Source organism: Neltuma alba, unplaced genomic scaffold (genome assembly GCF_004799145.2).
Source record: "Neltuma alba isolate B1F8T4 unplaced genomic scaffold, ASM479914v2 tig00012508_pilon, whole genome shotgun sequence".
NCBI lineage: Eukaryota > Viridiplantae > Streptophyta > Magnoliopsida > Fabales > Fabaceae > Neltuma > Neltuma alba.
The window spans coordinates 410131-437528 of record NW_021636976.1 but is presented as its reverse complement, the minus strand read 5'-3'; the positions used below and the strand labels follow the sequence as shown (position 1 = coordinate 437528).

The window sequence follows — 27398 nt, the reverse complement described above, 5'->3', positions numbered from 1 at the left end:
TTATAAAGTATTTTCAGAATATTTCACACAGATCAAGAAAAATCTTAAAATGTATTAACTCTTCATTAAAATATAACAACCTTCAAACTTTACATCTATTTAATACTCCTCCAGTCCTTAATATAAGACCCATTTAACTAATTTGATTAAATTAAGGAAGTTAGGTAAGTTAGTTAATTATAAGAAAAGTGGCACATTTTTCCTAAAATACCATAATCATCTTTTTTAATACCCTTATCCTTCTTCTATTTGATTATGGTTGAGGGAGTATCTATAAGGATAATTTAGAGAAAATTGATAAATATGAGAAATGAGTTTTATATTTAGAACCAAAACCAACTTAAGAATTGGGTCCTATATTAAGGACCGGAGGAGTATATACTTTTCAAAAAAATAATTATTTACACCGTAATAAATAAATGATGAAATAATACATTCAAGCTAAAAATTTAATAAAATGACTTATGAATAAAAATAAAAAAATATTTTCTCTCTATCTTATAAATAAAACTAGAGGAGTACTTTTTAAAGGAGGCAAAAGGGGGGAACACCAAATGTATTTAGCTACATGTGACACATGTGCCGGTATATGATAAAAATGAACCTTTTTTAATATTTTCTATTCAATTTACACCTATTGATTCACATAAACAATAACTATAGTGATAAGTCATAGGAGCGAGATTTGATATCTCTGAAAATAGGACGTTCAAATTTTATCAATTACATTTTATTTAAACACGTAATATTAATACTCAAATTTATATTTGTGAGTAGTAATAGATTTAAATTGTAAGTTTTTATTAATTACCAAAATTTTCAGACACTAAATTGTTAATACTTAATACACCATATTAGTCGGAGGGGAAAAAGGTAACTTCGAAGACATGCTCATGTCTTGTGTTATGACAGTGTTGAAAGGGTGGCCCGCATTATTTATATTTACGTCTTACTCTATTATATCACTTCCTGTGTCTACGGATAGAGCTTTCTCCATGCTCCACATAGACACACAAGCAACTTAGCTTCGTTACTGCGCACATTAATTAATTAAATTAAATATAGAACCAATGACACACTTCATTTACGAATTTGCCCTTTCCATTTCATCCGAACATTTGATGTGCCCATCGAGTCCACATCCATCATCACACTATAGAAATTACAAACACCCTACTCCCCATCTCCTATTACTTCTGTCATGTTGCAGGGAAACGCTAATTAATCTCACCTACCCACACCACATCACTCTCTGAAACCTGAGGCCCCCCCTCCCCAAAAAAAAAAAAAAAAAACACACACACACCATCGAGATTCTCTCTCATTCATAACCCTAAAATAGCCCAAAGCTGAAGGGGATCCCCCGCTAAACATTTAAAAAAAAAATTAAAACTACATGTAATTCCATCTCACATGAGCGATTTCAACGATCTTGCCTTCACTGGCTTCCTCACTCGCTTCTTCCCGCTTTCTCCGTTCCCTTCTTCTGCTTCGTCATCATAGTCTTCTTCAACTTCGTCGTCTGCGTAATCAAATCCCTCGGTATCAATCTGCGAAGACGAGCAAGGACTCTGAATTGTAGCGCCATTTGCTTCAGTTATCGTCGAGTCTTCGCCTCCTTTCGCTTTAACCTCGTTCTTATTATTCAATCCTCCGTTTCTTCCCCCTCTCCGCTTTCCCCACAGCGGACCGAACCCAGAATAATAGTAGAATTCGTATGGGTTCGAAGTCGCCGACGGAGCCTTCTTCGCGCTCTGAGCTCTCGTGCGGCGAGCTCCGGCCAATGCGGCCGCCTTCTTCGACCTCGCTGAAGATAAATTGTTGTGCTCGTGGTTGGATTGCCCTTGCTTCTTAGCTTCGTTATTCTTGCATTGGCCGCACGACGTCGTCTTGTTCTCCCCACCAGCTTTGTAATCCGGCTGCGCAATTCCATTCTGCTCGCTGAAGTCGTCATTATCGTGGACGACTACGTGCTGTATATTTGGCGGGGACTTCAGTTCCGCGTCCATCGGTGACGCAACGCTGCGTTTTACGCAAGCAGTCCGAGGACATATTTCAGGTTTAGGGATGGAATTTAGGAGAATTGTATTGTATGACTTTCATAATGTCGAAGCAAGGATAGAAACCCTAATAATGCTGGAGAAGATAAAACGAAGAATCAACGAATGGGTTACTTACCTCTCAACAGCTCCACCAGAATTGCCCGCACTGCCATTTGCGTTTCCCGCGAAGCTATCGTCTTCTCCATACTCGAACTGTGGAAACAGCGAAGAACGAAGCCCAAGAGAAATAGTGAGGGATGAGGGACACATATTAACCTAATTGGGAGTTGAAAGCAATGGACGGGATCAAACGATAAGAATTTGGGGCCTACGAAGAACCCTAATGTAGGGAATAAAAACCCTAATAATGAAATGGAGGGAGAAGGTGGGCGATAACGAAGCTTCGGGGTAGATCTGAAAGAACTAAGAGATTGAGTTAGAGACGGACCTGAATTAAATCGGAGCCGAAGGGGATCACATCCCATGGCGACTGGTTCAGCTGGCACACGAGGGGCTGAAGCTTCTCGGTCGGCAATGAACCACCAAGCCTGGCGTTCTTGCGGATCCTCATGGAGATAAAGATACAGATGTAGATATATATTATTCACTGAGGAACAAGATGAGGAAGAAATGGATCAACGAAAAGAGTTTCGTCTGGTTTGGTTTTGATCTGTCGTCTCTGCTCGCTCTCTCTCTCACTCGCTCTCTCCCTCGGTCTCTCTGCTGGGAGAGAGAGAGAGGAAGGGAGGGGGGAGTTTGGTTTGGTTTTGTTTCGCAGATCTCACTCACAGTCCCAGCGACTCGATATTCAAGGGTTTGCTTCATTATATGTTTCTGTTTGGCTTCATGTGGACGATATTACCCCTACATCTGCCGCCTATTTACGCACTCCATGTGGGGGCCAAAGAAGGTGGCTGCGGCGACCCCACGTCACCCCTGCTGTCCAAAAGCGAAAATAATTTTAATGGCAACAATAATTTTAGGCCCTTATCAAACACAGGGAATATGTTATGAAAATTGCATTTGGGAGTACGTGGGAATCCCCGAAATTCACTCCTCATAAGATTATGATTTTTTCTATTCTTATTAATATAAAGATAAATAAAAAAATAAAAATTAAAAAGCGCGGGCGATAAATTGTGAATCATTTTTATTTTAAAAAGTGTTAAAGAGGAATGGGAAAACAAAGAGGGAAAGACAAGGCCAAAGCATCAATCCTTTTGTTTCAAAATCGCAGCTGGCTCCTTTTAAAGTAACAAACATATGTATAGCAGCGTTAAACTACTCGACTATTTATATATTGACCTCATCATCATCAATACTCAATATAAAACTCCATATTTGATATGCATTTAATACATAATACAGAATTTATCGCAACAGATCATATTTATTAGTGATAAATAAATGATGCATCTGACTTGTTTCAAACTGGTGCAATGTATATAAAACAAATTAATTCTAATTATATTAATGTTAATAAAAAACGATAATTTAGTTTTCTGACAGATGATTTTTATAGGGATAACTTTCAAAGATGCCTAAGAATGTAGTATTATTTTTAGTATCTAAATATTGAGCCCTAGCATTACACGACAAACAGACATATATACAAAAGATAATTGCATTATTCACAATTTACTCAAAATATGTTTTGACATATAGATTTTATTTTTTTGATCATAATATAAATATAGCTGCAATAAAAAAAAAATTTGTGGCATCTGTTCAATTTGATGATACAGATTCAATATCTCAAAAGGGCAGGACATACTGGTTTTATTAAAGAGTAATATTTACATTAAGTTTTTTATATTCATTATATTAAGTTACCCGTGTCCTATTTTAAAAATATTTGTATTTAATTATAAATCCACACAAAATAAAAAAACACATGATGGACAAGTTGATATAGCAAATATAAAACTTGAGCTAGGTTTTTATTTATTAAAATATGTTTCTAAATATTTATTTTGCAGATAATCTGTTTAGATATATGTATGACATGCCCGCATATTATTTATAGTCAGCTCAAATGGTATTCTTTTCGGCCAAAAACAACTCAAATGGTATTTTTTTTTGAAGGTGAAAATTTAAATTTTCGGGCAAGTGAAAGCGTATACATTGGACATATCTCTCAGATAAATATCCAAGACTTAGAATAACATGAACATGGAATCTACTCCTCCGGTCCTTATTATAAGACCCAATTTGACTTTTTATTTGGTCCTAATTATAAGACCCAATCCATTTTGTCTCTTATATTTATGCATTTTTTTCCAAGATAATCCTTATAATAATGATAATTTTAGCCAATATACTTAATTAGCAAGGATATTTTAGGAATGACAACACTTATTTATTATAAATAACCAACTTAACTTACTTCCTTAATCTCCTCAAATAAGTCAATTGGGTCTTATAATTAGGACCGGAGGAGTATTACACAAGATTTAGCTGATGAGCAGCTATCATCTGGGCAAATCCGGGCGGCGAAGAATGGGTACGATGAAGGGCATTTTAGTCAGGCAAGTGCTTCTCCGGGCAAGTCACACACACACACGCTCACAAGGTTTACATTCTCTGCACATGACGGGAACGCAACATTTTTCCCGGGGTCCTATCTGTCGAGGAGAGTGCGTCGTCACACGCGCCCAGCGGCAAAGCTGGGCCGGTGGGGCCCACCGTACTTGGAGGCCCCCTCCTGGCTGGAGTATTTTGTATCAGCCAAGTGGGAGCCACCCTTCGTGGGGACATGTGTCGGAATTACAGTGCATGAGAAAAAGGTATGTAAATCGAAGAACGAAGAATGGTTGATTCTCCCCAGAGAAAAGGGTTATTATGGGTCTTGCCCTTGTTAAAAAGGTTGATTGTATTCGCACACGAGAATTAATGTGAGGTCTTAGAAATCATTCCTATACAGGTTGAGTGAATGAGAATTATATTAACTAACTAACTTTACTCACTAGCCAATAATATTCCAGCTACTGGGATCCATGCCAAAATATGAGTCTGAGCAAAATTCATGACCTTCGTTGGTTTAATTATACTACGTCTAATTTTTAATACAAAAACTAATAGGGAGTTGAATTTGATCCTAAATATAATACATCAATCTACTTAGTTTTTTATTTTTCCCAAAATATTTCTGTTAAATGTACAATATTTTCAGTAAGAGATGATTCCATTCATCCGATGTACATAATTGAAGAGAATAATTTAGAAATACCAACACACATTTGTGAAAAATAATTAATTTAACTAATTTTTTTAATCTTTTAAAATTGATTGTCTGGTTCTTATATTAAAGATCAGAGGCAGTACATAGTGAAGAGGAAAGGGTGATTAATTAATTTCCATCTCAACGTCAGCATTTGATGAGGAAAATGGAAAATGGGATTTGAAGAGTTTAATTTGCTTTCTTGTGTCTTTATATATATATATATATATATATATATATTCCTACCACGTACATGTATATGCCAGCGTTTTTTAAGGAGAATTAATTCATAAACTCAAATTATTGTTTTTTTCCAACCCACGAATCACCAATGTTCATCAATGATGGTTGATATTGATAATTGAATTTTTGGGTTCAACTTGTCGGCCTATAACTGGTAACAACGCTTGTCTAGCAATTGGATTGGTTGGTAAAGCACTCAACTCATGAATATTTCTCTTCAATGATTTGTGTGTTGAATTCAAACTCTACATATACATTAAAAAACACACATTATATTAAGAAATTTTTCCTTCAATCGTTGCTTGATTCAACTCAAATACGAATTCAAATTATTTAATAATATTATATATATGCCAACTGATTTGTCCAAGAACAAAACGTATATAGCTAGTGTTTGCTCTCAAGATACCTTTCCACTTACACATAGAAAATTGAAATATGAAGATTTCCTGCGAGACTATTACCATAATTTTGGGAATTCAAAATAAAAACTATGGTATTAAAGAATACCAAAGCAAAATGACCATTCACTTATTGTTCAAGATATTGATTCAAGATTCAAGTGTCAAATGATATGAAAGTAATTATATTAATTTATTTTATTATGTACTTAAAAATTTGAAAAAAGAAATAAAAAACAACCACAAAAATACTCCTCTATGATCTGATCCTCTATATGCGAGGCAGAGAAAGCGTGCACACTTTTTTTTAAACCCCATTTATAAGTGATATCGTTAAATTTATGATATAAATGTATGATTGTATTTTTTATTTATTTATTAGTCATAGGAACAAACCATAATTAAGGTATAGAGTATACCTTATATAGGAATAAAATTAAATAGTTACTAATACATTTTAAAATAAATGAGATTTAAGATTTACCTTATTGATCCTAACAAAACATAATAAAAATATAGGATCATATGAGTACGTAATTAAAAAAATAAACCTGAGTAAAGATAATGGGTAGGAATATATTCTAGGAGAAGGGTAAGACGCATATAGAAATGATGTCCACTCCAACTAACTAACTGACAACAGCTTTGGCAAAATTTGGAAACAAGGCTGGCTGGCTACAAGCATTTTATTATTCCTTGCAATTCAGTAACACAGCTCATCCTCTTTTTAATGTTAAGAATAAAAATAAATGTACACCAGTGTTGATTATTGTCGTGGGCCAGACCCTAAAATATATTCCCCAATTTTATTATTATGAGTGAGGTTGTTCAAGTGGAAACAGAAAAGGAGAGCAGGGATGAGCTTTATATTTAATTTGTGGGATCCACAGGATCATTGAATCTGCCCAAAAAAAAAAATTTTTTTAAATTGTTTTTTTTACACAAAATTTTTTTACAGCAAGTTATTATAATTTTTTTTGTTTCATGCAATTTTATAAAATTCAACTAAGAAAATTTAGGATAAAAATGTAAAAGTACGCATGAAGTATTTCTCATCGTTAAATGTAACGCCATTGACTGTTTGCAAACGGAGAGATAAACTTGTCGGTTGTTAATGTATCTAAGAATTTTGTTTTATTTTAAAAGATTCATGAACACTTAAAATGAGTATATGGGTATACTTTACATATATTTTTACATTTTTATCCTAAATATAAAATGTAGGCTAAAGTATAACTTTATAAAATCCCTTAACTTTAAAAAAAAGTATGTTTTTAGTCCTTATAAATATTAATAAACTATTTTTAAATACTAACATATTAAGTTTGATATTCAAAACGATTATGATTGTTAAAAAAAAAATCATTTGAGCTTAATGATTTTAGAATTAAATAGTCAAATGTATACTTTTTAAAGTTAAAGAACCAAATTAAAATATTGTATAAAGTTAAAACACTAAATACATATTTTAGTCTAAAATTTATATGGGGTCATACACTGATGCCCATTACCCATCATTATTTACGAATATTATGATTTGTTTTTCAATTATACATAATATTCATCCAAATATAAATGTAGAACTTATTTTATAATGTAATTAATACTATAAAATAAATTATATTTAAAACTGAGAGAGTACAAGAGAGAGAGAAAAAAAGATAAAAAAAGCACCCACATCTTTTATTGGTTCTGATTCTGTTTATCCGTTTTTGCCCCCACGGAAATAAAATGCAAAAAAAAAAAATCCTAGCTTAGATTCTTCTAATCTTGTATGTGCGCTTCATTGTGTGAAATTATTACCCACATCGTAATTATAAGGTGTTATTTGTAAACTATAAATAATATTACCTCCGGTCTTAATTATAAGATCCAGTTGACTTATTTGAGGAGATTAAGAAAGTAAGTTAAGTTAGTTATTTGTAATAAATAGGTGTAGTCATTCCTAAAATATCCTTGCTAATTAAGTGTATTGGTTAGAACTATTATTATTAGAAGGACTATCTTGGAAAAAATGCATAAATATGAGAGAAAATGGATTGGGGTCTTATAATTAGGACCAAACAAAAAGTCAAATAGGGTCTTATATTAAGGACCGGAAGTAGTATTTTATAATTAGAACGGTTTTTTTTTTTCAGCCTGAATAACGGGTGTAGTTAAATGTTTCAACTTTATGATTTGGAAAAGAATATGTCACGTTTTGTGTCAGTTCCAAAAGTACACCTGACCCTGCTCTTCCGCTACTTTTCTCATTTTACTTTTATGTAAAATATTAATTTTTTTAAGAAGAAAGATTACTCACTCACCCATGCCAATAAAAAATAATTAAAAATATTAAATTTATTGTAAAATTCAAGTGATTTTTAATATCACTCTTATTGGATATACTAAATTTTAATGTTATGTTAAGTTTTACTCTTCCACTATTCTTATTAATATGAGCATATATGAAAAGAAATATTTAATGCCACTAAAACTATCGTATGGTATTATAAAAAGGATAAAAAATTTCTTTTGAATAGGGTATTATTAGAAAGACTAGAGGAAGTATTCAGTTAATGGGTAATCATGGTTTGCCGGGCTTTCTTTAAAGTAAAAGTTTATGGGGTGTTTGGATGAAATCAAATTATGGTTTGGAGAATAGCTTCTGGAGAATAGATTTTGTGAATAAGTGATTCTAAGAAGTGGGAGTGTTTGGATAGTTGTTATCAGAATCACTTTTTATATATACAAATTACTAAAAAAGACAAAAGTTAATGTGATAATTACATAAAAGATAGATTTTATGATATATTTTAATTTGAAGGAATAAAAATGTTAATAATATATTTTTTACTAACATAATTAATAATACATAAGATAATATAATTAATGAATAATTAATATGTATATATATTTATAAGATATAAGATTAATATGTTTATAAAAAATTAATTGAGAGATGTTAAAGTCATATTATTGTTGAGATCTACTCTGACAGGCACAATTATACTCTCTAATTTGAACCAGAAGCAGAATGGATTCACTTCTCCTGAAACCATGGTTTTGGCCCAAACCATGGTTTCAGAGTATGGCATCAAAATTGATGCTGTTTGGGTGACATTCCACCCAAACCATGATTTTGCCTCCCAAACTAGAGTTTTGGGAGTCACCCAAACAGGCCCTTAATAAAACTATAAAGAAAAATATTTAGGTTAAGCTAGTTGTTTTTATTTTGTCAAATTCTCCAACAACATATGATAATATATTTTATCTTTTTTATATAATTTATAATTAAATGATATTAAATATAAATATTTTAAAAGTACAACACATATTATTTGTGATGAGAGAATTTAATATAATATGTAAAAAGAACTTAATCTAAGTACTGGGCAATTATAAAATTATGCTTAAAAAAGGTTAATTTCTCGTGCCTGTCTGGGGAGCAGCCTTCGGCCGTGCTGATGTGGCTACCGAGAAGAGGCTAGTGGCGCAAGGGGGTGTTTCAAAACAATTTTCACGTATTCACCGAAAAAAAAAAATTCACGAAAATTAAGACTTGTTTTATAATTTATTTTGCAACATTTTTTTTTAATTTAACTTTTTTGTTCCTTTCGGCCCAACATGACTTAATCGCGGCTAAGTCCAACCGAAAGTTTTTTTTTGGCTAAAGCATAGGTATCCTTTTATTGGAGGCAATTCTATTTGAGGTACTGTCAGGTATTAAATGTGGACACCTCTTTCAGCGAGGATTCGAACCTTGATTCGTCACGTTATGAGTCTCTTCTGTTAGACTCAATTTCCAACCAAAAGGTTTTATTAAGACAAACATGCTCCAACGTACTACGTGGGTTTTTTTTTTTTTTTTCATTGTGGTTAGTAATTTAATTTAAGTTTTTTTTTTACATTTTCGTTATAATCAATTAAAATGACTCCATGTCAGTGCAAAACTCTTATTCATTGTTCCACTGGCAAAGCGCCAGCTTGAATGCACAGCAAATAAACTAAAATAAGAGACAAACGTGTACTAATAAGCATATTATCATTCTGATTGGAAAAAAATATCCGCTCACTATAACTCCGCATATTACTGAAAGCATTCATTCAATGGAAGAAGAAGTAGCTTTATCGGCCACTCGAATATCTAAGGCTCTTTTTGGTACGGAGGGTTGGTCGGATCTACAGCTCGCCGAAGGAGACTTTGGACTGCAAAGGTGTGGTCAGATCTACAATCTGCATGGGTGGTTTCTCGCTATCCTAGAGATCCATACTCAGCCATTGTGGCCGTCTGAATCCTGCCAAAAGAAGACTCACATCTACAATATCACCTGAATAATCTGCTCTAATATGAACCCAACATTTTTCTCTGCCCTGATATTAAAATAGGAAAAGCAATGACTGTGGGATTCTATCATGAGATTGGGAATACTGAAAGGGATCGAGGCAATAATGCTTTGTTTAAACGGCGTGAAAACTGAGAAGAAAAGAAAAGGGCAAGCGTCTTAAAGGGTGGCCTGCGTGCACCTTGAAAGATGGTATGAAGAAGATGAGAAGAGAGATGGGGGGGTGAAGGGCAAGTCAGTCCAAAAAATATGCAATGCCAGGATTGATTTTCTAGTACCCGGGGATAGGGTGGTACTAGCTAGCTAATCCCATGAAACACGGTACGCCGCAGTCCCAGGATTGTTCAAGTCTTCCGACCAAGCATAGCAAAATAAGCAATCCCAGTGCCAATGTCCGTACCACCTCCCCTAATGCCACGTACCAAACAGGGCCTTTGAAGGCCTCTGATGATCTCTCAGAAAATTGCAGGAAAAACTCAACAAATCCCGAAGCATGGGATAGAGCCATGCAGGAATTGGTGCTGGAAAAGAGTGGACCAAGTACGTTTCATAATATTAATGCTGATGAAATCAATTATAAGAGAAGACAGTACAGTTGCAGCAATTGCAGGAGCAGCGCTCGTTCTCATCGTCAACCAGCTTCACTTCAACTTGAATAGCTGATCGAAGATCAACAAGGACAAGCTATGCATGCATGCACACAAAGATATAGTCTTTGGATCCAAATATAAACTAATATTATTGAAAATATAGTTAACCTTGAAAATTAAACGTATCTGTGAGGCTTTTTATTATGACATTGAAAAATTACCTTCTCCCATATAAACGAGGGTGAGGTGTCTTGTATATCAGAATCTTGCACTTGCATGCATGCGAGCTTGGTTTGGTTGAGTCCAAACATACTCACTCGTAATCGATCGTCAAGAAATGGAAGTGGCTGTCATACACAGCAAATGAATCGCTGCATGACTAAGCCGTGACGAGTCTAGCTAGCTTCATTGCAGATCATAGAGTTGCGCTTTAGGGCTCCAACCAATTTGGGAGGGGAGGATTATGAGGAGAGAGGAGGGAAAATCTTAAAAAAAATTTCCTCCCCTCCTAAAAATTATAGCAATCCAAACAAGGGGAGGAGAGCAAAATCCTACCCTCTCCCCTCCCCTCATACCAAACAGGCCCAGAGTGAGGGAGTTGGGGTTCTGGTGGTATTCGCGCAGTCATAGAAAATACCATCGCGGCTTCAGGCGTAATCTTCAGCTGAAAATGCTTGAGCCTCTGGTGGTTGCTCTGTACTATATGTAGCTTCCCCACGACACAAAAGATGAAAACCCTAACTAGGGTTCGATTAGTTCCAGAAAGCAGCGCGCTCGTTCCCTAGTTGTTTTTCCGGGCTTCGTCTTCAGCTAAATTTTAGATAGCTTCTTTAAACCAATGAAGCTGTCTGGCTTTCGTCAAATCTAACTAAATCAATTAATTAAATCAGAATAACTAATTAAACGAGAAAAATGACTTTTAATAATTTACTTATTAAAGTTCATATTTGAAATAATTGACCAAAACTATCTTTAAGCGGTTATTTAATAAGATATCATGTGATATTTGATAATTATAAATCCCATGCTACTGCAAATAAAATTATATAGCTCACTTGGTTGGTTTTTATTATGATTAATTACCTGTGCTCCACATGATTTCCATATTGGTTGGATTCGTTGATCACTAAATCTGGCAAATTTGAGCAAACACAAAAAGCTAATGACAATGAGTGAAATCTTTCCATGGTTACTGACGTGGCTAATATGGAATGTAGTGAATTAAAATTTAAAAGATTGCTCAAAAAAACCCGAGGCGAGGAATGCAGGGCACGAAGAAGTGTAAACGATGCTCAACGTGAGTGGGTTAAACCTCGCGAAAAAGTGCAAAGGCCTCTTCTTGATCGACATTTCATGGACCCACATTCAATATGAAAGAAATTTAATATGTATATGTATGCCGCCTCCCACCCTTAATATAATAAAAGTTAGATTTAATTTGATACTAAATACTATCCCTAATCCTTAATGTAAGAGTTCATTTCATTTTAATTTGATTTTAAATATAAAACCCAAACTTATTGTCTCTTATATTTATTCATTTTTTTTCAAGATAGTCTTGTAATAATATTATTTCTAACTAATACACTTAATTAGTAAAGATATTGTGAGAAAAACAATACTTTTTTATTACAAATAACTAATTTGACTAATTTTCTTAATCCACTTAAATTAGCTAAGTAACTCTTATATTAAAATAGAAACTAGTATAAAATTTCAATTTATTTTCCTTGAATATTTATCCATTTTGTCCCTAATAATCCTTATAATGATTACAATGGTAATTTTATTGCGCCTAATTGATAAGATAGTTTTAGAAAGACAATATCTATATATTACAAGTAATTAACTTAACTAATTTTTTAATATTAACAAATTAATTATTTAACTTTTATATCAAGAAGAATGTGTGTGTGTGTAGAGAGAGAGAGAGAGAGGAGCATCGGTGTTACTATTAATTACAAAACTATATCAATCAAAGTGTGACAAATTAACCTAAACTCCAAAACTCGTATTAGTCTGGACCAAATCAAATTTTTAAAATCACGTCTTCCATCATTGAAGTCAAGCAGAAAGAAATTGACAAAAAGTTAATCTCCAGGCAGAAGCTGCTTTTTCTCCCATGTCAAGGCACGCTTTGCCAGGTATTGCCAAGTTCAGCACCATGCATCTTAATAATCTGGACTGCCTGCAAGAGGATATCTTGTTCTGCAGAGTACATCTCGTCTTTACGCTGCAAGAAACAAGAACATGAGACAGACGAGGGGAATTTGGTAACGAAGATGTCTAAAACACATTAAATTAAGTACCAACTAGACACACTGTTCGTCTTGGATCAAACAGATACTTACAACAACAGGTTGACAATGAAGTATAGGTAAATTCAAAGATACCTATAGCATCTTCCATATTGTTCTTAACAGTACTCCCGTGCATTGAGTTGACATTTCAGCGTGCTGATTAGTCTAATTTCTCATAAATAATGTTACGGAAAATGCTATAATAACATTAAACAATAATTAATAAAACGGATTTGCATAGCAACTAATAAGCATAACATGAATTTGTTCTAGGGACGGGAATGCAGGAGGTACCATGTATTTGAGGTTGTATCCAATAGTCAATTGTGCATATGAACTTTCAATGTGCGACAAGTAACAGTAGGGAGCGTCTTTCTCTAAGAAAACCTTAGCGTTTGTCCTTAACATGCTCTTGATGTCATCTGCTATCTTTGGAATTTTATTTATATCCTCAATTCGCAAAGGAATTTTGGACAAGATGGCACGACATTCAGCACGGGACTTGTTCACTATTACCTACAAATTTTGCATGGAAAAACCGTTATCACAAGAAAATTATCAATAATTACGTTGAATAAAGCAAACAGTAATCTCAGAATCAAAGCCTACGAGGAAAATTTTTACAGAGAAAAAGGCATTAATTTGTGAATACAACTATCAGAGAGAGAGAGAGAGAGAGCTTGCATATATAGTTTTATACACAAGATGGCTTCTTAATATGTCTCTTCAAGAGAAGAACTTTCTAATACCTTGTAAGTTAGAAAAACAAAATGAACAATGATAATAACTAGAAGATGTATTTGATTAAATAAATTAAACAATAGACATCTTAATTTAGGCTTGTGAAATGATAAATAACCATCAGAATTAGATCAAGGACCAAGTTACAGGAACTCTACCACTAAATGGTCTTAACAAAGGAAAAAGTTTTGAAGCTATGAGAGAAGTGCTCAAACTATTGCTAGGCATAGTATAATCATAGAATGACAGACATAAGCTATGATTTGATTAGTTATTTATTTCTAAGAAGACAGCAGAATCATAACTTGATGGCCAATGCCAGAACAGAGGAAAACTCTTGCTTTGAACTGTTTATTTGAGCATGAACAGTGAATAAAAAAGTAGTGCACATTTTCCAACGTGTTTCATCAGCAGCAAAAATCAACATGATAAATTAGGCATTTAGATATGCCCAAGTGTTGAAAATCAATTGAATAGTTGCGAATACAGAATAAGGGCAAGGGGATGCCCACCTGGCTAGAAAAAAGTGAGTTTGGCACTACCACTGGGAACTTCTCAGCATTCAGCAATGACGTAGTAGTAAGTCCCATTTCCACCACCTGACCCTCCACCGAGCCAGCCTATAATTTCACAAACAAGTATTTAAAAAAAAAAAAAAATTATACACTGGAAAACCGACATTGAGGGATGCCTTCTTCCTGACTTAAAAAATCTAGAAGATCCTCTTCAAGCTTGAATTTTCACAAAACACATATTCGGACAGCTCTATTTTATTTTATTTAATTTCTCAAAATAATAAACTATTATCTTGTTTACAACGTAAATGTTCCAAGCCCTTTTCTCCCCCCTACATGTATAAACAACAAGCTTATACCTTTTGAAAAATATACTGCATGATACATAGAACGTAGCAGACGTACTGGATTATTGGTGAAAAGCATTTAAGCACTAAAACTAGTACAGCTTGCAATTTTTCATGAATAATAGCAAGAGTGCTTAAGTATAGAACATCCAGCAATACCATGCCTAAGGAAATACTTCTGCACATTAAAAGGGTAAAATAAAAGCAGTAGCCTGCAACAAGTCCATTAATGACATACTTTTATTGTGTCTCCAACGGTAAAGGGCTTTGAAAATTGCATAGACAACCCACTGAACACATTGCCAAGTATGTCTCTAGCGGCAAAAGCAGTGGCAACTCCTGCATAAAGATAGAAGAGGTCAAATCATCCATTTTAATGTTAATTCAGCCCAGTAGACCTATTCCAAGAGAAACGAAATGATGACAGATAAAAAATAGACAAAAGAAACAAAATGGTTCCAGGAGATCGAGACAGAGGAGAAGTGAAGGAGTGCAGGCCAAGAGGTTACAAAAAACCAAAGGATTTTTTTTTTTGGGGGTGGGGGAAGCAATTGGTAAGCGTTTCCTCTAGGAGGGACTCTAGCCTCTTGAAAGCTAGAGACTGTCTCTATTAGTTCTCTGTGTGTGCTGTTACTGCTCGTCTCTTTTCTGGGAAGGGGGCTGACCAATCTGACATTCCATGTTCCTTATCAGTCTTGACCTTCAGTAATGATACTTATCAACCGGATAAATCCACCTGACCACCCGTAACGAACTTAACATCCTAAAACCTACCATCGTTTACAAGTTTTTCATACTAGTAGTAATGTAGTATCCCCACAGAAGAAATCAAGAGATACAAGAAAACTCGCAAGACAAAAAGTTTAAAAAAGAAACTGAGCAGATTCAACTAGCTTCGAATACTTACCTCCTATACCACCAACAGTTATAATAGATTGCACAGCCACACCAAAAGCCTCAGCTAAAGCCATTATACCAATCACAAAGAGACCAACAGATGATATTTTGTCTAGACCGAGCAGTTTATCCCGATCAAGCCCCAGTAAATTTTGACCTGACAAAATACGTGCCAAGACATTCGTTTTACATCGATACAAAAACCACACAAATGAAAGGATCACAGCACCCCTCCAAGCCTGTGCAAGGTATTGTGAGGCCACAGTTGTTGGAGCTACCACAACACCACTGAAAAACCAAATTTATCTGTCACAGAGTAGGAAATATAACGCAACCAGGAAATACAAACATGATAAAAACACCCTTAAATGGAAATATGCTACTAACATCTGTGAGAATGCCATGAAGGTAACCAAATATCGCACTGGATCCTCCAAAGCACCCCAAAAGCTTTTCTCATAGGGAACTTGCTCCTCAGATGTGCTTCCAGGAAATTTTGCAGCAGGACCTTGCGTTGCATATTTGTGAAGTTTCCTCAAAATCCGAGGCATCACAATCCACGCTATAAGTGTGGCAATCAATGTACCACCAACTGGAATAACCACATCATTGAGGTATGGATGCGAGTCGAGCAACTGTTGAGCATATGGAGTCAGCTCATCAGAGGCTTCTTTAACCTTTTGTGCAGAATATGCTACTGCCTCTGCTGCACTCTGCCAAGCATCTTTGATTTTATCAGCCCAATCACTCGTATCGATAGAATCACCGCCGGCATTCGTGGCATTTGCCCCAGAAATAGATGGAAAATCCGTGGTCCCATCTCCACTTCCTTTGCCACTCAGAGATGACGAATATGATCGATGATTCAACAAGAGCGTCATTGAAGGTGAAGCAAAAGGAAGAGCCTTGTGGAAGAAAAAGCTAGAAAATTTAGGAGAAATAGAAGCCGCAGGTTTGGTAGTGAAGAGGTTGCTATTTCCAGCAGTCATAGTTCTAAACTGGTTCTCGGCAAAAATTTCAGGTAACCGTAACTCTCTTTTGGAATAAGCGTGACTATACGAAGTACTCAGAAATCTTAACCGAACACAATCCACACATCTTGTAAGGTTCATAATACGTTGATTTGGCTGACTTAATTCCTCGTTAAAAGAACCCTTAGCTGAATATTTCTGGAGACGTTTCAGATAGGAAAACCTTGCTCCGGCCATTGTATCAGTTTAGCATAGTAAAGAAGTCAACAGAGATATCATTTGAAATCGAATAATCACCACCAACTCCAAGAAGCTACCAGGATTCTAGAGTGACTCAATCTGCAAATTTCAGCGCACATATGATGTACTCAGTTTTCAGCAATCCAACAAGGCAAGGACGAAGAGAAATTCCGAAACATCCAATCAATTATTTCCAGTGAATGAGTTGCCCAGTCCAATAAGGGAATCCGATAAGAGCATCGTAATGATCATAAATCATTCAGAAATAAAACCGAAACCTGATTTTTTAAACTGAAAAATAAAGAAATGTCATAAATAATTAGTGAAGCCATCAGTCCATCGAAGCTAGTTCCACTAACTGGATAGCGCAATGCAGCGACTAAAATACATTATACCATTGCTTGTAGTAAACAGGATAGCGAAAAATAACAACATGATGAAACAAAGAATGCTTTTTTCATCTTTTCCGTCAACTTACCGACATTTCCTGCATTTTATCCATGAGAAATTGAAAACAGCTATACCTTGGGCGTGCAGCGCTTCTTTGATTAAGTAGTCACACATGACACAACAATCAAGAAAGAGTACTGATCAAAAGAACACACTGGTCTGCGAGATCGTTTGAAGGTGTCCTGTGGAGAGAGTAAAAAAGATTCCAGTATAGGAGAGGGTGTATTGGGAAAAAAGACAAAAAAACATCCTCTTTATCCAAGTCGGTACAGGCGGGATCAGTGTTGGCTAAGGATTTCAAGGGGTTTTTAGGTGAAATTAAACTGTTGAATTTAAGAGTGATTCTATGGTATAAAATAAAAGTAATAAAAAATATTGTCGATTTATGTAAAAATATTTTTTGAAAGTATTTTTGGGATCCAAACACCTTCTTACTTTTTTTTCAAAAATATTATAAAATGTTTATAAATATGTATTAAAAAGTCTTACGTGAAGAGACAGGAGAAAAGCCCCATGAAAAGAAATTAAGAATTAATAAATTTTAAGTAAAGAATTTTTACAAACATGTGTTGTTATTTACAAATAAGTGTTCTCAAAATTTACTAAAATGTTATTATCAAATATGATTTGAGATTTTATAATTTCAAATATGTTTTTATAAAATTCTCGCTAATAAATATGAAAAACTTCTAAAAGAATAATACAAAAAGAGGCAAAGGACCCGCTTTTCCCCTCTATTCAAGAAAGACCAAAATTCAATAAATATCACTAAAAATCATGTTGCTTGCTGATTTTTGGAGTAACAAATTGACCTTAATGTCCCTATTTAATTACCCAGAGACATCAAAAAAAAAAAATTGAAGCTAGGTTGTAAAAAGTTACAAAAAAGAGGCTATGAGTAAAAGTGAATATGGGTCCGTTTGGATTAGCGATTGGAAAAGTAGTTTATTATCAATTTGATTTTTGAAAAAGTAAAATTAGATAAAAATTAAATTGGATAAGCTGAATTGTATTTGGATTTGAATTCAGAAAAGTTAGTTTGTAAAAGTGAAATTGGTAAAAGGTTATTTGGATTATGATTGAGTAAAAGTAAGCTTGTTTATAAAATTATCAAAATAGTTATGAGTTTTAATAAATAATGAAACATTATTAAAAAATAATTTTACCAAATTATTTATAAGCTCCTGTTGATCTCATATATTTTCTTTTATTTTTTATTATTTATTATAAGGACATATTTAAAAATAAAAGTATATTTCTAGGAGTATATTTAAGAACAAAAGTATATTTCTAACTTATTTATTACTTTCAACTAATTTTAACTGATTTTTTGTTATCTAAAAATTAGTTATTTGAGGTTTATAATAAAAATCAAAAGAGGTAATAAATTTCTTAACTTTTTCTCTCTCCATTTTTCAAAAGTTATAAATTATAAGCTATAAGTCATAAACTATTAATTTTAGTTTATAACTTATTGTAACTCTTTATAAAAAACATATCACTCAATTGCCAAGCCAAACAGCACAAATTCTTCAAACTGGCTTGTACTTGAAAAAAAACAGTTTATTTGCCTCGAAACGCTTAGCCAAACGGGCTCATATGAAAATGGGGATTGAGCTTGTAATGGATGTTTCCATTTTTAAAACCGAACTTCTAGTTTATTAGTTAAAAAAATAGTTATAAAAGTTGTTTCCATGTGCCCGGCTTTTGGGGTATGATTCAGGTTATACTTATATAATATGACCAAGGGTTGAGCAAAAAGAACACACACACAGACATGAGAGAGAAATTGGAGAAATTCATCCCAAGATATACATATATTAGCGATAGAACAAGAGATTCATCTTAGCCACAAAACAGAATCAATATCTATGCCAATATTCACAAGTTATACAGAGTCCAAGACTCTGAGGCCAGTTTTCACAATTTATGATAATCTTGTTAGTCTATATCGTGACTGTTCATATCAGTCTGAATCAGAGGAAGAAGATGAGAGATGGGAAAGGAGGCCAAGATCAGCACGATGCCTCTTTAAAATCTCCACTGCCTCCTCCACGACCTCTTGTTCTGCATAGCTCATCTCATCTTTGCCCTGTACCTCATATCCCACACTTTGAATGAATCAATTCTCCTCAAAATCATGCTTATAAAAATCCAAATGCACTACACCCCAAAGATATGGTACGTACCATGTGTTTGAGGTTGTATCCAAGGGTCAATTCTGCGTACGAAGTTTCAATGCGCGACAAGTAACAGTAAGGGGCTCCTTTCCCCAGCAAAACCTTACCATTTGTTCTGAGCATGTTTTTTATCTCATCTGATATCTTGGGAATTCTTTGTATGGCCTCAATCTTCAAAGGGATTTTAGATATCATGCCACGGCATTCTGCTCGAGACTTTATCACTATCACCTGCAGTTTTTGCATATCCATGCATGAAACCACTGTTATGGATAGATCACTACCAACAGAAGACAGGATCAAGCGATGATGCTAACCTGCCTGCAAAAATATGAGTTGGGCACCATCACAGCCATCTTCTCAGCATTCACCAACAATGTTTCTGTCAGTCCTATTTCTATCACTTCTCCTTCTACCCACCCTGCCTGCAATTCATTATACTTCAATATAATCCCTCACATAATGGACTGCCATAAATATGTTGACAAGAGTGTTCAAGTACGTGCAGAAATATTGCAACTCACTTAGTGCAGTGTCCATTACAAAGGGGGGGAAATTGACCCAAAAAAAGTACAAGTTGCACCAATGTCAATTAGTTTACATACTTTAATTGTATCTCCAATTGTAAAAGGCTCCGAAGACTGCATAGACAATCCACTGAATACATTGGCAAGGACGTCTCTGCCGGCAAAAGCAGTGGCAAATCCTGCAGATGTATGTACAAGAAGAGAAAGGTCAAACCATCCATTTCTTAATAGTTTAGGAAATTATAACTAATTCTCTTCATAACTCTAATCCTATAATATGGCAGATTATCAAGAGCTAGGGGGTATATAATAAGATTTTAGCAAATATTCAGAAATGAAAATAGAAATATTAGGCATCATCAAACATGATGAAACAGTAGAAGTTAAAAGAGAGAGTCCTAAGTACTACCTCCAGTCTTAATTATAAGGCCTCGTTCATAGTTTATAAATAAGGTCTTATAATTAGGATAAGAGGTAGTATTTAAATTTATTGTAGATGTTGTGTGTGCACAGATATGTGTCCTTTCATCAGTTTTCGCTATTATTTTTCTTTTAGATACTAAACATTTAAACTTTTCAAGTTATACAATGTATTTCAATTTCATTTTTTTAAAAAAAAAAGCCAAAAACTTCCCTCTCAATTGTCAAAATATAATCTCGCGTGTGAAGATAATTATTTTTGTCAAAATTGTTGAAATTGCTACATGCATAAATCTGGATTTGGTGCACTTCTCTAGATAAGTACACCATGTGAACTTCTCATTTTATTATTAACTAACGCAGCATATGCATGTGTTGCCAACTTCTATGTCTCTGTTTTTTTTTAAATATAACTCAGAGTATCTTTAAGTTGCTTTACGATCAAGACTACTCTTTGTCGGGTTAGAAATGTTAAGGTTAAAACCATCCTAACAAGTCTGTCTCCTCCTAAGGAAAATGAGACTAATTATCGTATCAACCAACAATTTGTTGGTTTCTATATCTCTTTTTTAATAATATAAAAATGCATATAATGTACTCTCATAAAGAAGTGTGCATGCATCATGTCCATTTTTGTATATGCCTATATATAGCAAATATCTTAATAAATTATAACACCCAATCCATCAAACCACCTTAACCTCATCTACCAACAAGGAACCTGATATGTCCCAAAACCTACCATATTATATGTGTTTTTCATCCTATAAAAAAAAACCGCAGAAATTAAAAGACGTGAAAAAGGTATAAAACTGAAACTGAAAGATTCAATGGACTATCAATACTTGTATACCTCCTATACCGCCAACAATTACAATAGATTGAACAGAGATCCCGCAAGCCTCGGCCAAAGCCATTGTACCAATCCCAAATATACCAGCGGATGAGACTCTGTGCAGAGTAAGCAATTTATGTTGACCATGGCCAACTAAACTTTGACGGGACGAAATGTGTCCCAAGATACTTGTTTTCCATCTATGCAGAAACCACGTAAATAAAAAGATCACTGCCTCCTTCCAAGCCTCTGCAAGGTGGTGTGAGGCTTCACTTGTTGGAGCCACAATTAAAGAACTGGAAATCAACTTCATCTATCATATACTACTTGGACGTATAATACAATCACAGATATGAAAGTAACATCTTTAAAATGGAAAGTAAGCCACTAACATCTGTGAGAATGCCACGAAGGTAATCATATATCGCAATGGATCCTCCAAAGCACCCCAGATGCTTTTCTCATAAGGAAGTCGCTCCTCGGACAGAAGTATTGTTGCAGAACTTTGCATTGCTTTTTCGTGAAACTTCCTCAGAATCAGAGGCATCAAAGTCCACGCTATTAGAGTGGCAGTCAATGTGACACCAACTGGAATAACCACATCGTTAAGGAATGGGTGTGAGTCAAACAACTGTTGAACACATGGAGTCAGATCATGAGCCCAGTGACTGATATCTGTAGAATCACTTGCTCCATAATCATATGGAGAATCAGTTCTTCCATCTCTACTTCCTTCGCCACTCAGAGATGACGAATATGATCGATGATTCAACAGGAGATTCACTGAAGCAAAAGGAAGAGAGTTTTGGAGGCTAAAACTGGAGAAGTTAGGAGAAAGTGGAGCACTGGGTTTGGTATTCAAGAGGTTGCTGTTTTCTGAAGTCATAATTCTAAACTGGTTCTTAGCAAAATTTACAGGTAACCGTAACTCTCCTTTGAAATAAGCTTGATTCACTGAATTAGTGGGAAAGTTTACATGAACGCAATCTTCACATCTTGCAAGGTTCATAATATGGTGATTTGGTTGAACTGACTCCAAGTTCAGAGAACACTTGGCTGAAAATTTCTGGAGACGTTTCAGACAGGAAAACCTCACTCCGGCCATTATCTTAATTTCCCGTCTGCAAATTCCCGAGTATATGATTCAGTTAGAGCACTCAGCTTTCAGTAATCCAACAAGGCAAGTACAAAAGTTCAGGATCATTCAATCAATTATTTTCGGTGAATGAGTATCCCGATCCAATGAAAGAATCCAATCAGAGCAACCATGGTTAAAAATACTTCAGACATAAAACCGAAGCCTCATTTTGTAACCCAAAAAATGAGAAAATGTCATGCTTTATATATTAAGCCATCATTGCATTGAACCTAGTTCCAGTAATTGGATAGAACAATGCAGCTAAAACACACGATGCATTTATATGTAGTATTGTTTGTAAACAGAGTTGAGACACATAACAATATGATGAAATAAATAATGCTTTTTCCATTTTTTCCCCTCTTACAATCACATTTTGTAAGGGAGAGGTCCTGTACAGCGCAGTTATGGTAATGATTCTTTGAATAAAATACGTCTCATTTATGTAAATTCCCTCAACTTCATATCTAATATCTCATATTTCTATGTCTCTGCATTGCCCTTGATTTTGTATTCTTCTTTTAGGATACTGTAGCTGTGTGTGTACAAATAGATGATATGACAAGGTCTGAAATTATCTATGCGGTTGTCCAGATACCACGTCCTTGCACATTTCCTGCATTTCATAAGGAAGGAAAGAGAAACTAGATCGGCAAGAAATTGAAAACAAATATACCTTAGGCTACGGGGAGCTTCTTTGATTGAGTAGTTACACAAGAACCAAGAAAAAACGGATTACAGAAACAGATAGGTAGGCAAAATCGTTTGGAGGAGACTTGTGGATATAGGCAACATAAATTCAGTGTAGAAAGGGACGAGTGAGTCCCAAGTCTCAACCCAACGGATTTATGCCAGGTTTATGGTTTTATGAGAGAAGCCTCAAAATTCAGGTCTCTGAGTGAAGGGAAGCATCTCTGTTGTGCATGTCGTGAAACACGCCCGGGTCCTGTGTTACTTTCTTTATTCTTTTAACCGTTTTGTATTTTTAATTTCTGTAGTATAATCTTACAACTCTCATAGAGTTTGTAGATATTGTAGATTGTAAAATTGTAGGCAAAGTAGAGGGTTAAGATTCCTAAAAAGAAGATATTATGAAAAAAGTCATGCCTCTGTCCAACATAAACAGGGATATTGCGTGCTTGAGAGAATCTGCTTCTGTTGCCCACTTTAGCCTTGATAAAACCTCTCGAGGAAAATTTAAAGATTCGAGGAAGGACGAGCATATCATAGTTGTTGTCTTTAAATCAAAGCTCACTCATTTTTCTCTATTTTATTCTTCTCTTTCTTTCTTGTACTCTATGTAGCAACAACATAGTTAGAGAAAATGGCCTGAAAAGGAAGGTTTGGGACCGTTGGACCAGTAAATATATCTGACATTTTTTACCTACTTATTGATTATTATTTTCGACCCTTGTGTCATACATAATCAATTGTAAGTGAGGGGGTGAGAATTCGAGTATGATAGTAATAGTTGAATCGGTTTTTTGTGATGAAATTTGCAAGTTGTGTTTTGTTTCTCAGGACAAGAAAATGAAAGGCCTAGCTGTAACGAGGCGATTATTTTGATTCTTTTTGGAAGGGAAGCATTAAGTATTCTCAGGAAGCTGGTGCTAAAGTACATTGGCCCTGATAGTGAAAGGATGAAAAGTGATACTCTCCTCATTTCCTAATATCTGAGCTAGTTAGAGTTTTTGTCTTTTTATATCAAAGTATGACCATTGACATAGCTTCATCTGAACTCCAATACTAGGTATGAATATTACAATAAAGAACTAGGCAAACAAAATTACAAGAAGGGTACTTCAAAATTTCTGATATTATTATTAAATTTGCACAAACATGTAATCTTTTATCCTACCCCTTTAATTTAATAAACCTACAGAAATATTTTTATCTGAAAATTTTACCAAGTTATTGTCTTTATTACATATCCCAAGTATCAGAGGCACCAAGTCTTGAAATCTTGGCTTCTACCTTCCATCATCAAAGTCAAGCAGGAAGAAAGCGAGTAAAGACTGGTCTGCATTTACAAATTTCTTGAAAGGTTACTCGTAATCATAAGACATCTGACGCCGAGGGCGGCCAAGTTGACCACCATGCTTCCTAATAATCTCTACAACTTCCATCAGTATATCTTGTTCTGCACTATACATCTCATCATCTCTGTACCAAAACAAACATTTGATGATATATCCGAACATGGTGATACTTGGAATATATTAAAAATGGGTTGAACAAACACCTTACATGAAAGATAAGAAATGGCATGAGATTGTTGTAGAGTTACGTACCATGTACTTGATGTTGTATCCAATAGTCAATTGTGCAAATGAACATTCAATGCGTGACAGATAACAGTAAGGGGCCTCTTTTCCTAAGAAAACCACTTCCTTTGTTTTTAGCATGCTCTTTATATCATCTGATATCCTGGGAATTATACTGAAATCACCAATCCCCAGAGGAATTTTAGATGTGATGGCGCAATATTCAGCACGGGACATATTCACTATCACCTGCAAATTTTGCGCGGAAAAGCTATTATCACAGAAAGATATCAATACTACGATCAATAAGTAGACAGTAATCTCAAAATCAATCTTTTTTAACTGAGAAAACCGCAGAATTATAGCAAGATGGATCCAATGAGAACAGGGGAACTACACATTCAACCATGAGAGCATACCTGGCTGGAAAAAAGTGAGTTTGGCACTACAACGGGGAACTTGTCAGCATTCAGCAATGATGTAGTTGTAAGTCCCATTTCCACCACTTCACCCTCTACCGTGCCAGCCTACAATTACTTCAACTCCTCAGAAAAATTATCAGGTAAAATAAACTATACAATGGATCAAACTAGACAGCTTCCTTACAATATCACATGTCTGGGTAGTTCAGTTTTATCTTTAATTTTCTCAAACTCCTCAACTTTTGTTATGATGGCCCCTTGGATATTTTAACCTTAGTTCTACCTCCATCTGTACGTTCAGCATATTTATATTTGACTATACACTGAATGATTCACAGGGGCCATGTTGGACGTGAGAATCTTGCAATTTGCCATAAATAATTGCAAGAGTGCACAGAACTCACGGTGGTGACATGCTTAAGCAAATAACTTGTTCCCATAGCAAGGGGGGAAAAAGAAAAACAGTAAGTTGAACCAAGCCAAATAATGACGTACTTTTATTTTATCTCCAACTGTAAAGGGCTCTGAAAACTGCATAGACAGCCCACTAAATACATTGCCAAGGATGTCCCTGGTAGCAAAAGCGGTGGCAACTCCTGCATAAAGATCCCAAACTTGTCGCGTAACACGCATATTGAAAAGTTTAATCCTGCAGATTTGATTGAATATTAATATTTAAACATACCTCCAATACCACCAACAGTTACAATAGATTGTACAGCAACACCGCAAGCCTCAGCCAAAGCCATTATGCCAATCACAAATAGACCAACAGATGAGACTTTGTCTAGGGCAAGCAATTTATCTTGACCAAGCCCAAGAAAACTTTGACCAGACGCAATGTGTCCTAACGTATTTGTTTTCCATTGATGCAAAAACCACACAAATGAAAGGATCACCGCACCCCTCCAAGCCTGTCCAAGGTGCGAGGCTAAAGTTGTTGGAGCTACCATTACACAACTGAAATCAAAGTATCTGTCATACACTTGGACATCTATATGCATACTACAACCACAGAAATGAAAACAAGACCCTTAAAATGGAAGTAAGTAACTAACATCTGCCAGAATGCCATGAAGGTAACCAAATATCGCACTGGATCCTCCAAAGCACCCCAAAAGCTTTTCTCATAAGGAACTCGTTCCCCAGATATGCTTCCCTCCAGAAGTATTGCAGCAGGACTTCGCTTTGAATATCTGTGGAGTTTCCTTAAAATCCGAGGCATCACAATCCATGCTATTATAGCGGCTGCCAGTGTACCACCTACTGGAATAACCATGTTATAAAGATATGGATGTGAGTCGAGAAACTGTTGAACATATAGACTAAACTCATCGGAGGCTTCTTCAACCTTTTCTGCACAATGAGTCACTTTCTCTACCGCATTCTTCCAAACATCTTTGATTTTATCAAATGGAAAATTAGTGTTCCCATCCCTACCTCTTTTGTCCCTCAAAGATGGTGAATACGAATGATGGAAACAAATGAAACAGGGAAATTTAGGGGAAAGAGAGGCATTGGGTTTGGTATTGAAGAGGGTGATGTTTTCAGAAGCCAAAGTTCTACCCTGGTTCTTGGAAAAAATTTCAGGCAACTGTAACTCTCCTTTGGAATAGGCTTGACTGGATGGATTACCCGGAATTATTGCATGAATGCAATCAACAGTTCTTGCGAGGTTCATAATATAGTGATGTGGTTGAATTAATTAACTCCACGTTCAAACAACACTTTCATTGATTCATTCTGCAGGAAAGTACTCCAGCTGCTCCATTATTATTTTGACATACTTAACAAGTCAACCGGAATAACTTGGACTTCGGGGCTTCTTTGCTTAAAACCCCGTACGCTCTAAAATGTTCGCGAAATCATTCGGAGGATTCTTGGCCATCAGTTAACGGCAAAATATACGTTACGTTGCATGAAAGGAAAAGAAAGAATAGTTAACAAATTATCAAGTCTATATTTTTTTCATTTTAATCGCTTGAATTAAAAAATATAAAATAAAAGTATTACGATTTATTTAATTCGTCTCGTAGAAATACGTTCAAATCATCATACATTTTAAAGTAAAAATAATTCCATCACAATATATGTCGTTGAAGCTTTCAGATGTTGACAAGAGAAGAAAAACCGGCTCTTGCATGGTTATCATTATGTTTTTTTGGCCGAACAAAGTAGTTTTTCTATTCATGAAAATCTCTGTCTCAAAAAGGCTATTATTCTGTGCAATGGAATTCCATTTCCACAAATATATCAAGCAGATATCATACGATTTTTCCATGATTCTTATTACATTTAATTTTGTTATATGCTTTATTGTAGGTTCATTC

General features: G+C 34.9%; 4 protein-coding genes across 8 annotated transcripts; all 4 read right to left on the bottom strand.

Moving 5' to 3' along the window:
• Positions 1-1314: 1314 nt before the first annotated feature.
• On the bottom strand, positions 1315-2813 carry LOC114727798 (uncharacterized). Of its 2 annotated transcripts, none has more exons than XM_028914547.1 (3): positions 2491-2813; positions 2179-2318; positions 1315-2022 (listed from the first exon to the last, which is right to left on the bottom strand). In XM_028914547.1, exons 1-3 carry the CDS (start codon positions 2611-2613, stop codon positions 1410-1412), a joined length of 876 nt encoding a protein of 291 aa, XP_028770380.1. In that variant the 5' UTR covers positions 2614-2813; the 3' UTR covers positions 1315-1409. The 2 variants fall into 2 exon arrangements, with proteins under 2 accessions (XP_028770380.1, XP_028770381.1); XM_028914548.1 differs by having other exon boundaries at positions 2179-2255.
• Positions 2814-12753: 9940 nt separating this feature from the next.
• On the bottom strand, positions 12754-26547 carry LOC114727809 (mechanosensitive ion channel protein 1, mitochondrial). Of its 4 annotated transcripts, none has more exons than XM_028914563.1 (7): positions 26538-26547; positions 16009-17177; positions 15632-15909; positions 14963-15063; positions 14375-14482; positions 13416-13637; positions 12754-13054 (listed from the first exon to the last, which is right to left on the bottom strand). In XM_028914563.1, the coding sequence occupies exons 2-7, from the start codon at positions 16827-16829 to the stop codon at positions 12947-12949; spliced, it is 1638 nt and encodes a 545-aa protein (XP_028770396.1). In that variant the 5' UTR covers positions 16830-17177; positions 26538-26547; the 3' UTR covers positions 12754-12946. The 4 variants fall into 4 exon arrangements, with proteins under 4 accessions (XP_028770396.1, XP_028770399.1, XP_028770397.1 ...); XM_028914566.1 differs by lacking the exon at positions 26538-26547 and adding an exon at positions 17311-17488 and having other exon boundaries at positions 16009-16931; XM_028914564.1 differs by lacking the exon at positions 26538-26547 and adding an exon at positions 17357-17488 and having other exon boundaries at positions 16009-17123.
• Positions 19105-23173, bottom strand: LOC114727815 (mechanosensitive ion channel protein 1, mitochondrial-like). Its single transcript, XM_028914572.1, has 7 exons — positions 23059-23173; positions 21637-22365; positions 21263-21540; positions 20068-20168; positions 19780-19887; positions 19472-19693; positions 19105-19374 (listed from the first exon to the last, which is right to left on the bottom strand). Exons 2-7 carry the CDS (start codon positions 22347-22349, stop codon positions 19249-19251), a joined length of 1548 nt encoding a protein of 515 aa, XP_028770405.1. The 5' UTR covers positions 22350-22365; positions 23059-23173; the 3' UTR covers positions 19105-19248.
• LOC114727836 (mechanosensitive ion channel protein 1, mitochondrial-like) lies at positions 24211-26749 on the bottom strand. The gene is made up of 6 exons (XM_028914604.1): positions 26127-26749; positions 25754-26028; positions 25564-25664; positions 25066-25173; positions 24674-24895; positions 24211-24545 (listed from the first exon to the last, which is right to left on the bottom strand). Exons 1-6 carry the CDS (start codon positions 26747-26749, stop codon positions 24540-24542), a joined length of 1335 nt encoding a protein of 444 aa, XP_028770437.1. The 3' UTR covers positions 24211-24539.
• Between the last annotated feature and the right edge of the window lie 649 nt (positions 26750-27398).

What these genes read in the sequence shown, in the direction of transcription:
- LOC114727798 (XM_028914547.1), bottom strand. Translation starts at nt 2,613, where the DNA reads ATGAGGATCCGCAAGAACGCCAGGCTTGGTGGTTCATTGCCGACCGAG. An exon ending in TCGGCTCCGATTTAATTCAG is followed by an intron (nt 2,319 to 2,490) that starts GTCCGTCTCTAA and finishes ACTCCCAATTAG; the next exon opens with GTTAATATGTGTCCCTCATC. An exon ending in TCTGGTGGAGCTGTTGAGAG is followed by an intron (nt 2,023 to 2,178) that starts GTAAGTAACCCA and finishes CGTAAAACGCAG; the next exon opens with CGTTGCGTCACCGATGGACG.
- LOC114727809 (XM_028914563.1), bottom strand. Translation starts at nt 16,829, where the DNA reads ATGGCCGGAGCAAGGTTTTCCTATCTGAAACGTCTCCAGAAATATTCA. An exon ending in AACTGTTGGTGGTATAGGAG is followed by an intron (nt 15,064 to 15,631) that starts GTAAGTATTCGA and finishes ATCTTTATGCAG; the next exon opens with GAGTTGCCACTGCTTTTGCC. An exon ending in ACTCACTTTTTTCTAGCCAG is followed by an intron (nt 13,638 to 14,374) that starts GTGGGCATCCCC and finishes CAAAATTTGTAG; the next exon opens with GTAATAGTGAACAAGTCCCG.
- LOC114727815 (XM_028914572.1), bottom strand. Translation starts at nt 22,349, where the DNA reads ATGGCCGGAGTGAGGTTTTCCTGTCTGAAACGTCTCCAGAAATTTTCA. An exon ending in CAATTGGAGATACAATTAAA is followed by an intron (nt 19,888 to 20,067) that starts GTATGTAAACTA and finishes AATGAATTGCAG; the next exon opens with GCAGGGTGGGTAGAAGGAGA. An exon ending in ACTCATATTTTTGCAGGCAG is followed by an intron (nt 19,694 to 19,779) that starts GTTAGCATCATC and finishes CAAAAACTGCAG; the next exon opens with GTGATAGTGATAAAGTCTCG.
- LOC114727836 (XM_028914604.1), bottom strand. Translation starts at nt 26,749, where the DNA reads ATGAACCTCGCAAGAACTGTTGATTGCATTCATGCAATAATTCCGGGT. An exon ending in TTCATGGCATTCTGGCAGAT is followed by an intron (nt 26,029 to 26,126) that starts GTTAGTTACTTA and finishes CTTTGATTTCAG; the next exon opens with TTGTGTAATGGTAGCTCCAA. An exon ending in AACTGTTGGTGGTATTGGAG is followed by an intron (nt 25,665 to 25,753) that starts GTATGTTTAAAT and finishes ATCTTTATGCAG; the next exon opens with GAGTTGCCACCGCTTTTGCT.